Here is a 10,992-nt window from a genome sequence, read left to right on the forward strand (position 1 = left end):
TGTTTGGTTTCCAACATTTAATATTTTTTTACCAAAGACTTTCTTTCATCTGTGTAACATGAAAGAAGATATTTAGAAGAATACAGGTAACCAAGCAGTTCTGGTAACCATTGACTTCCATTCTATGACTTACAATGGGAATCAAAACTGTTTACCAGCATTCTTCAAAATATCTTCTTTCATGTTTCACAGAAGAAAGAAAGTATTTTAGGTTTGAAACAACATACATAATGATATAAATGATATAAATGACTTTCATTTTGGGGGAACAATCCTTTTAGGGTTTCTAGAATGAACTTCCGATGTGAGGTTTTCAGGTTGGTACTCAGCGTTTTAAAAGCAACAACGTCTGGAGCAGCAGATGTGGACATAGACACACAGCATATCGATGAGACGGTCACATATGAAGCAGAGAGGAAGGGGACTGCTGATTGGCTCCTCACGGCAGAATCAAGCCAGCACATTCAGGGCATCTGTGAGATTCTTCAGTTCGTCTTTAATGGTCTCCAGCCCCTGCTTGATCTTCAGTGGGTTGTCCAGCACTTCTATGCTGTCTGTGTACGGGTCAAACCGCACCGAAAATGGTCTCTTGATGCGCGTCACATACGCTCTGTTTTAAAAACAAATGAGTATAATTATTGTCATGCAAACAACTGTAATTATTAAATCGCAAACAATTAAAACAATACGTATACAATAAAATCCATTTATTGATCACTACTTGCTGTATTTGTAAGAAGTATTTCAATCTTTGTGTTATACATACTAAAAATATGAGTTAATATAAGTTAGTAAATAAATAATATGAAATGCTTTATGCATTCTAAAACTATTTTGCTTATAATACATGAAATTAATCATATTTTGTCTGACTACAAGACCATTTCAAATTAATCAGAAAAACTACAATTTCCCCTAAATATTCTTACATATTTTAACCGCAAAATTATTACAATCTTGTTACGCATCAAATAAATAAAAAATAATAATGAAAAACTAAAATGCAAATGTATGTAATATCCTATTTGTATTTTACTGGCGAGCATTTGTTTAATTTTGTATATATTTCTGTTTTTCAGTTGTTCAGACACAATTTGATCTGTTTTTGTCAACATACATCCATTATATTAAATTTAATTTATTCATTCATAAGAATATGCAATTGTATGCGGTTATAAGTTTAATAAATTCATTCATTCATTCATTCATTCATTCATTCGTAGAATGTAATTGAATGTAAATGCATCTATTTAGAAACACTTTTTTAATGGATTTATTTTCACTGATAGTTAATAATAAGATGGCCCAACACACAGTACTGACAGCAAACGAGTATTTAATGCAGCTCACCTCAGTTTCTCTGTAGCATCTGAGAAGCTCTCAGACACAAAATAGACAGGCTGGTAAGTCTGATCCTGGTACGGCTGGACAGCTACGATGTCCGGGTCAAATTCTCGTCGCTCTGGCTCATCTGAGAGAGAATGCTAAGAAAATGGGTGACATTAAATGTCAAATGCTTTTCCCATTAAAAATATGAAAAATTGAAATAAAATTGATTTAATAAATGACAGACAGCCGCCCACCACCAGCTCGCCATAAGAGGAGAGCAGTCCTGCTCCGTACGCTTTGACCGTGCCTCCCTGCTTACACAGTCCGAACTCCACCGTGAACCAGTACAGCTGAAAACACACAGCACAACAAACACACTCACTGCTTTAGTAGAGCAGAGCTTGATACAGCTTGTCAGATAAAGATGTTCTGGACTCACTGTTGACAGTTTCTCAATATCCTCATCAGAAGCTCCAAGAGAGGCCAGACCAATGTTCTGAGAGAACAGATTTCACAATAAAGATTGAATATGTGAGGAAGATATGAGATACGTGCATAAAGTTTACCTTTTTACCTGAGAAAACTGTGCAAATGTTCTGTCAGCCAATATCGGTACGTGTCCGAGAAGTTCATGGACACAATCCCTGGAGAGGAAAACATAAGATTTCTGTGATTATTTGTGACCCCTGTGCCATCATTTACATAGAGTGAATATTACTTTTCACAAGTGGGTACGTCATTTTACAATGTTTATGTAAATGCTTCTCTTGTGAAAAAGAAAGGCACCTTGCTGCAATGAATGAGCACTTGTAGTGTACTTCAAATCTTAAAAACATTGGTAGCACTTTATTTAACAGTCCTGTTCTGTTCCTCATGTACATACTATGTACTTATTATAGTAGTTACAATAACTATGTAATAACTAGGTACTAACCCTGAACCTACCCCTAAACCTAACCCTACCCCATGTAGTTACCTTGTATTACCAGAACTTTCTTAGATAAATACACTGTAAGTACACTATAAGTACATGAAAGTACATGTACTGTAAAATAAAGTGCTTTTGTTGCGGATAATATTAATGAAACGATGGCTTTTACCACATTTTGGTATAAATGTAAGCTCTAATTTGTTTTCATTCAATTGCAATTAACACACAATTAAATATTCAAAAGCACTGGATTCAGTTCACACTTGGGTATTCTCTTTTAAAGCATATTATTTCTTTCAACGGTTACCACTTATTATTATCATTTGATAATTTCATTAAATGTATATTTCAGCACCTTTATATTAATCGACCTTCATTTTTTGTGGTTTGCTATGTCTCAGAATGTACTGTACCAAGCAGATGTCTGGATGTAAATCAAATGCATAATAAACAGGAAGTGTCTTCGTAAATGTAAACAGTGGGACAGGAAGTGTCTTACGGTTCGGGCGAGTGCATGGGGGAGGAAGCGTGCCGTATGTATTGTGTGCACTGGAACACACGGAACGCCAGGCTGGCCAGAAAATCCCGAGCGGAGAGCAGACCTGCCACGGGACGCAGCTGAAACCCTGTGCGCTCTTCATACAGAGCACAGAGAGAGAGAGAGAGAGAGAGCAACTCACTACATTGTTATGCTGGTGATTTGAAGTGGTTACTATGATGTTAGTATGTAGTTGATGAGTGGATGCTTTGGATTGGTTGTAAATACACTGCTATTAATTTCTGTTCCTGGCAGTACTGAAGAACTTCAAGTAACAAACATGAGTTGATGTAATAAACAGAATGTTGAATGACTTATGGGTTGTGCTGTTTTCTGGCTGTGCTATAACCAGATTTGTACCTTTTAAGAAGCGGGACACATCCTCCAGCTGAGGGATGTTATCAGGACTGTAGCCACAGTGTTTCTCCAGTAAGTGGAAAGCCTCTAGATGTTCACTACAGGCATGGGTGGTGTACAGATCTCTGAGGGTGGAGTAGACCTCACGCCTGCACACACATTAGGTTGCATGTGAGAAACTTGAATGAAAAACACAATGTGAGGATCTCTGAATGGGTTTTGGCAAGGATTGTTCGTTTGGTTTAGTAGAACGCACCATGTTTCAATCTCCTCTTCCATATACTCCACTCTGGGAATCGGTTCTCCTCTGGAAAAAGAGACAGCTGTCATTCAAATATCTGCCGAAATTTCCAGACAAGCAGACACTGCATGGTAAACACGGTTGCTTGCAACATACTGTTTGTATTTAAAGGCAATGTCTCCAATCATCTTCCGTCGTTTTCTGTAAACAGGGTCAGTAAATCCCTAGAAAATGAACCAAAAAGTATCAAAAGTGCTTGTGATAAAACATTTTGGGCTGTATAACTCTTTCCCCACCAGTGACAGAATTTTCCAACTTTCTGTGTTTTCCATATTTCTGTGATTTTATCAGCTTTTTGTTCAAAATGTAGCTTTTTTTTATGAAAACTTACCCACCTTCAAATGCTGATATAATAAAAATGCATAAAGCAAGGTTTTATGTTTAAATGCAGAGGCTCTGTTTTTTATTTTGACGTATTGCATTCTTACGTATTCATTGAATAAAATTCTGGGGGCCGTGAGATTTTTGTGCAAATGGTCAAAATGATTGAATTATTTTCTTAAAGCACTGGCGGCGGAATGAGTTAAATAAAAAATACAAGACAAAATTTATGCAAATTATTTTATTAGTAGAGACGAACTAATCCAGCACTTACTGGATGATCCTGATCCAGATCCGGATCAAATTTGGTGACGAGATGATGACATTTATCCAGTTCAGCAATTTTTCTGGGAAACCAATTAACTGGTGAAAGACAAAAGCACAAACACTAAGCATAACTGATTTTCAGATAAGGACAAGATAAAACAAAGCAACATTTTTCTCATTCTAGGCTCACATTTGACCTCTTTAGTGGTTTTGACATCCTCTGCGCTTCTCTTGAGAGAGCTGACCAGTGTGCTGACGTCTGACAGGTGCACCTCGCACTGAACGTAATACTCCAGATCTTCCAAACCGTCCTTTGGTTTTCGGCTGGGTCTGGTCTCAAGATGATGGATCTTGGCTTCAAATGTCTGTAGTTGAACAACACAATAAAATTCAAAAGAAAATGCAATAAATAAATAAATAAATGGCCATATTGTAGTAATGCCATCAGACAGAGATAACTCTAATGGTAGGAATTTTCTTTATTTAGGATGAACTGTCAAATGTGTAATACATATAAAATCTATCTATAACATTAGATTTTCAAATGGAGAATTTAAATACATATAAATAAATGTGAGAATCATACTAAATATTAATATGAACAAATATAAATGAGCAATTAATTAATAAATAAATAAATACATTTTAGATGTAATTTATTAGATTTTTTTTCCATTTTGTTGTTACTCAAGAACATAGACATATAAAGAAAAAATTATTCTGTTTTTTCACATATTTAGAACAAATATGTACATAAATATATTTTAGATGTAGATTTTTTTGTGTTTTAAAAATTTTAAATTTAAAAATGATTATATTCTTATTCATATTTAGATAAGTACATTATTAAATACGCTAAGAAAATCTATTCTACATATTCTGACTTTAGATTAGACATTAAATAAGACATTAAAATATACCATTATTATTTTTTTTCTGACAAAAAAGTTTTCTAGTTAATGTAACTGCCAAATTATACTTTAAAAAATACGTTTATTCTGATATTAAACTGAAAAATTGACGTAGCCTGCAGTATAACTACTATTTTATATTTCAAATTAAAGAATACGTTGTCAAAAAATAAAAATAAACAAATAAATAAATAAATAAACAAATACAAATAAATATTCACATATGATTCTTATGTGAGCCCATTAGGATTCTTATTAAGATCTTTTACCGTTTTCTCTTCAGGATATCTGGTCTAAAAGTATCATTTGCACAGAGAAATCCTGGCTTGCCTCAAAAACCTTGAGAGTGCGGGACAGCGCTGGGCTCTTTGAACTCTTCAGTGAGAAGAAGAGACTGAGCAAGGCTTTCCCATCGCTCTCCTCAAACACGATCTGCTCGCTGAATCCCGCAGCCTCCGCCGCCGCAGCCGCCGCCTCGCGCTCCTTCCGCGCGTCCTCGATCAAACTCTGCCGCCTTCCCACAAACTTCTGCGACTGTTCGAAGAGAAAAGCGCGATTCGTTTCAAGACCACACATTCAAGTCGATCCATTTTAAATATCCATCTAGACCAGAAATAATAATAATATAGCCCTGCTTACCTTCTGGACATCAGATGGAGGTGTTTTACATCTCCAAAAGCGCATAAGAACTTCAATGCAGTCTATGTAAACCTGTCATATAGTTCAGACTTAATCATTTGCTTTTGAGCCGATGTTACAGTTACGAATAGACTGCTTTCCGTAGCTTTTGATCACCGCGTAATACTGTGCGTAAATCTCAGTGGAGAGTCTATTTACGCACAGCAAAACAGTGATCGCTAGAGATGGACGTGCATCAAAAATGCTACATCCCATTTGGAATAATATCTGAGAAGTTGTTATCTATCACAATATTACAAAAATGTATGAATTCAACTGCATTTTAATAATCAAACCAAATGGCACATGCAAATTAATGCAGAGCTAACTGCATGAACGACACTGTAGTGTTTGTTCTCCTTTTGAATTTATTTATTCATGATGTATAAATCTGTCTACTTAAGTTATTGTTTTATATTTGGAAAAAAAAAATTCTACAAGAAATAAAATGAAGTAAAATTCAAACATTTTTAAATGTGGTATATTTAAATAATTTTGTTATTACTGAATTAGCATTTCTGTATGAATTAATTGATGTAATAATCAGTATTTTTTTTTTCATGACGAATCTCCCTTTAAATTTAATGCGTAAAAGCATTTTCATTTAATTCTAATAAAAGATTCCGAAATCGACGAGGAGGCCAGATGTCAAATGATTCTTTGTTTTTCTTTGTAGTCTTAATTGTGACTGTTGAAGAGGATCAGCTGTGAACCTTACCGTGATGGAATCGGAGCGCTCGAGCTCAGACGCAGCTCTCCGCACGCTCTTTGTGGAAGATGTGGAGCTGCTTGAATTCGGCATATCGGAACAGATGAAGGTTAACTTGTTCTCTCTTGGGACTGCTCTTTACTTACTTCCATCTGTAGCTTTCTTTCCCTCTTATTTATAGAGATGATTTCTCCAGACTGACGTCAAACTGACCCCCTCATTCTCCGTCACTGAACATCACGAAGCTCCTCGCACCACATTTGTTCACAATTTGATTCTGACTTTGCTACGAAACTGTCTGTTTACATTTCCAGAGCTTGTCTCAATAAATCATTCCCCTTTGCCAATTAGCGAATGAATGAATGAATGAATGAACAACCTGCACTGCAAAAAGTGAGGTGACCTTAAACAACATTTATGTTGATTTGACCCGAAAAGATTTGTTTTCTTGGTATAAATGAATCTATTTAATATTAATGTATTTCAAATGATGCCTTTAGGGTATTTATTTATTAGCAAAAAATAAAAACATTAGAATACTTTGTATTTTAATTTATGTGTGTGTGTGTGTGTGTGTGTGTGTGTGTGTGTTTGGTTACATATCAATAAGCATAAAGTTATGAGTAAATATTTGAAAATGTATGTGTATGTGACACTGACCACAAAACCAGTTTTAAGTGTACATTTTTCGAAATTGAGGTTTATACATCACCTGAAAGATGAATAAATAAGCTTTCCATTAATTTATAGCTTATTAGGATCAGACAATATTTGGCCAAGATACACTATTTGAAATTCTGGAATCTGAGATTGTAAAAAAAAATTATAAATAATATTAATCAAAATACTGAAAAAAAATCTTCTTTGAAGTAGTCCAAATCAAGTTCTTAGCGATGCATGATCAAAAATGTAGTTTTTATATATTTAGAGTAGGAAATATCTTCAGTGAACATGAGCTTTAATTAATATCCTAATGATTTTGGGCATAAAAGAAAAATCTAAAATTTTGACCCATACAATTTTTTTTGGTTTTGTGGTCCAAGGTCACACACATACATATAGTAACACACTAGAGGAAAGAAGGTTAGAGTTTGACAAGTTTTATAAAAAACAGGTATATGAATAATTCTGGAGAGATGCAGGTGAATGAATCCAGAGGAGGTGTTGAGTAAGGTTGCGATGGCGGAGATTGATATAGGCTTTCTCTGTAACATCAGTGGGGTGACCAGGATGGAGGAATCATTGCACACTCCTCGGGGGAAACGCAGGAGAGGAGAACTTGGAGGAACACAGGAGACAAACAGGAGGGACACGCTGGAGACACACAGGAGGAACACGCTGGAGACGTGCAGGAGGAGACACACAGGAGGAACACGCTGGAGACGCGCAGGAGGAACACGCTGGAGACACACTGGAGACATGCTGGAGATGCACAGGAGGAACATGCTTGAGACGTGCAGGAGGAACACGCTGGAGACGCACAGGAGGGACATGCTGGAGACGCACAGGAGGAACATGCTGGAGACGCACAAGAGGAACACGCTGGAGACGCACAGGAGGGACACGCTGGAGACGCACAGGAGGAACGCGCTGGAGACACACAGGAGGAACACGCTGGAGACGCACAGGAGGGACACACTGGAGACGCACATGAGGGACACTCTGGAGACGCACTGGAGGGACACGCTGGAGACGCACAGGAGGGACACTCTGGAGATGCACGCACAGGAGGGACACGCTGGAGACGCACTGGAGGGACACGCTGGAGACGCACAGGAGGAACACGCTGGAGACGCGCAGGAGGAACATGCTGGAGACACACTGGAGACATGCTGGAGACACACAAGAGGGACACGCTGGAGACGCACAGGAGGAACGTGCTGGAGACACACAGGAGGAACGTGCTGGAGACGCACAGGAGGGACACGCTGGAGACGCACAGGAGGGACACGCTGGAGACGCACAGAAGGGACACGCTGGAGACGCACTGGAGGGACACGCTGGAGACGCACAGGAGGAACACGCTGGAGACGCGCAGGAGGAACACGCTGGAGACACACTGGAGACACGCTGGAGACGCACAGGAGGAACGCGCTGGAGACGCACAGGAGGAATGTGCTGGAGACACACAGGAGGAACACGCTGGAGACGCACAGGAGGGACACGCTGGAGACGCACAGGAGGGACACGCTGGAGACGCACTGGAGGGACACGCTGGAGACGCACAGGAGGAACACGTTGGAGACGCACAGGAGGGACACGCTGGAGACGCACTGGAGGGACACGCTGGAGACACACAGGAGGAACACGCTGGAGACGCGCAGGAGAACACACTGGAGACACACTGGAGACACGCTGGAGACGCACAGGAGGAACATGCTGGAAACGCACAGGAGGAACACGCTGGAGGCGCACAGGAGGGACACGCTGGAAACGCACAGGAGGGAGACGCTGGAGACAAGCTGGAGACGCACAGGAGGAACACGCTGGAGACGCACAGGAGGGACACGCTGGAGACAAGATGGAGACGCACAGGAGGGACACGCTGGAGACACGCTGGAGACGCACAGGAGGGACACGCTGGAGATGCACAGGAGGAACATGCTGGAGACACACAGGAGGAACTTGCAGGAGAGACGCAGGAGGGACACGCTGGAGACACACAGCAGGAACTTGCAGGAGAGACGCAGGAGGGACACGCTGGAGACGCACAGGAGGGACACGCTGGAGATGCACAGGAGGGACACGCTGGACACACACAGGAGGGACACACTGGAGACACACAGGAGGAACTTGAGGGAGAGACGCAGGAGGGACACGCTGGAGACACACAGGAGGAACTTGAGGGAGAGACGCAGGAGGGACACGCTGGAGACGCACAGGAGGGACACACTGGAGACACAAGGTCACACACATACATATAGTAACACACGGACTAGAGGAAAGAAGGTTAGAGTTTGACAAGTTTTATAAAAAACAGGTATATGAATAGTTCTGGAGAGATGCAGGTGAATGAATCCAGAGGAGGTGTTGAGTAAGGTTGCGATGGCGGAGATTGATATAGGCTTTCTCTGTAACATCAGTGGGGTGACCAGGATGGAGGAATCATTGCACACTCCTCGGGGGAAACGCAGGAGAGGAGAACTTGGAGGAACACAGGAGACAAACAGGAGGGACACGCTGGAGACACACAGGAGGAACACGCTGGAGACGTGCAGGAGGAGACACACAGGAGGAACACGCTGGAGACGCGCAGGAGGAACACGCTGGAGACACACTGGAGACATGCTGGAGATGCACAGGAGGAACATGCTTGAGACATGCAGGAGGAACACGCTGGAGACGCACAGGAGGGACATGCTGGAGACGCACAGGAGGAACATGCTGGAGATGCACAAGAGGAACACGCTGGAGACGCACAGGAGGGACACGCTGGAGACGCACAGGAGGAACGCGCTGGAGACACACAGGAGGAACACGCTGGAGACGCACAGGAGGGACACACTGGAGACGCACATGAGGGACACTCTGGAGACGCACTGGAGGGACACGCTGGAGACGCACAGGAGGGACACGCTGGAGACGCACAGGAGGAACACTCTGGAGATGCACGCACAGGAGGGACACGCTGGAGACGCACTGGAGGGACACGCTGGAGACGCACAGGAGGAACACGCTGGAGACGCGCAGGAGGAACACGCTGGAGACACACTGGAGACATGCTGGAGACACACAAGAGGGACACGCTGGAGACGCACAGGAGGAACGCGCTGGAGACACACAGGAGGAACGTGCTGGAGACGCACAGGAGGGACACGCTGGAGACGCACAGGAGGGACACGCTGGAGACGCACAGAAGGGACACGCTGGAGACGCACTGGAGGGACACGCTGGAGACGCACAGGAGGAACACGCTGGAGACGCGCAGGAGGAACACGCTGGAGACACACTGGAGACACGCTGGAGACGCACAGGAGGAACGCGCTGGAGACGCACAGGAGGGACACGCTGGAGACACGCTGGAGATGCACAGGAGGGACACGCTGGAGATGCACAGGAGGAACGCGCTGGAGACACACAGGAGGAACTTGCAGGAGAGACGCAGGAGGGACACGCTGGAGACACACAGCAGGAACTTGCAGGAGAGACGCAGGAGGGACACGCTGGAGACGCACAGGAGGGACACGCTGGAGATGCACAGGAGGGACACGCTGGAGACACACAGGAGGGACACACTGGAGACACACAGGAGGAACTTGAGGGAGAGACGCAGGAGGGACACGCTGGAGACACACAGGAGGAACTTGAGGGAGAGACGCAGGAGGGACACGCTGGAGACGCACAGGAGGGACACACTGGAGACACACAGGAGGGACACGCTGAAGACACACAGGAGGAACGTGCAGGAGACATGCAGGAGGGACGCACTGGAGACACACAGGAGAGACACGCTGGAGACACACAGGAGGGATGCGCTGGAGACACACAGGAGGGACACGCTGGAGACACACAGGAGGGACGCGGAGAGATGCATCTGAGATACATACATACATATATATATATATATGTCATTCATTACAATAAAGCCGAAAAAAAAATGTTTTTATTACTTTAACTTTTTTGTTGTTTCATAAATTGTCTAATATTTCA

General features: G+C 42.4%; 1 protein-coding gene across 2 annotated transcripts; it reads right to left on the reverse strand.

Annotated features, from left to right (window-relative positions):
- Positions 1-6,517, reverse strand: LOC127946712 (tyrosine 3-monooxygenase). Of its 2 annotated transcripts, XM_052543433.1 has the most exons (14): positions 6,352-6,517; positions 5,595-5,666; positions 5,286-5,489; positions 4,235-4,409; positions 4,052-4,140; positions 3,553-3,620; positions 3,412-3,462; positions 3,159-3,304; positions 2,760-2,895; positions 1,904-1,973; positions 1,769-1,825; positions 1,584-1,679; positions 1,351-1,484; positions 1-610 (listed from the first exon to the last, which is right to left on the reverse strand). In XM_052543433.1, the coding sequence occupies exons 1-14, from the start codon at positions 6,433-6,435 to the stop codon at positions 451-453; spliced, it is 1,542 nt and encodes a 513-aa protein (XP_052399393.1). In that variant the 5' UTR covers positions 6,436-6,517; the 3' UTR covers positions 1-450. The 2 variants fall into 2 exon arrangements, with proteins under 2 accessions (XP_052399393.1, XP_052399394.1); XM_052543434.1 differs by lacking the exon at positions 5,595-5,666 and having other exon boundaries at positions 6,352-6,510.
- Positions 6,518-10,992: the final 4,475 nt, after the last annotated feature.

This window comes from Carassius gibelio, chromosome A25, assembly GCF_023724105.1.
Source record: "Carassius gibelio isolate Cgi1373 ecotype wild population from Czech Republic chromosome A25, carGib1.2-hapl.c, whole genome shotgun sequence".
In the NCBI taxonomy this organism is placed as follows: Eukaryota; Metazoa; Chordata; class Actinopteri; order Cypriniformes; family Cyprinidae; genus Carassius; species Carassius gibelio.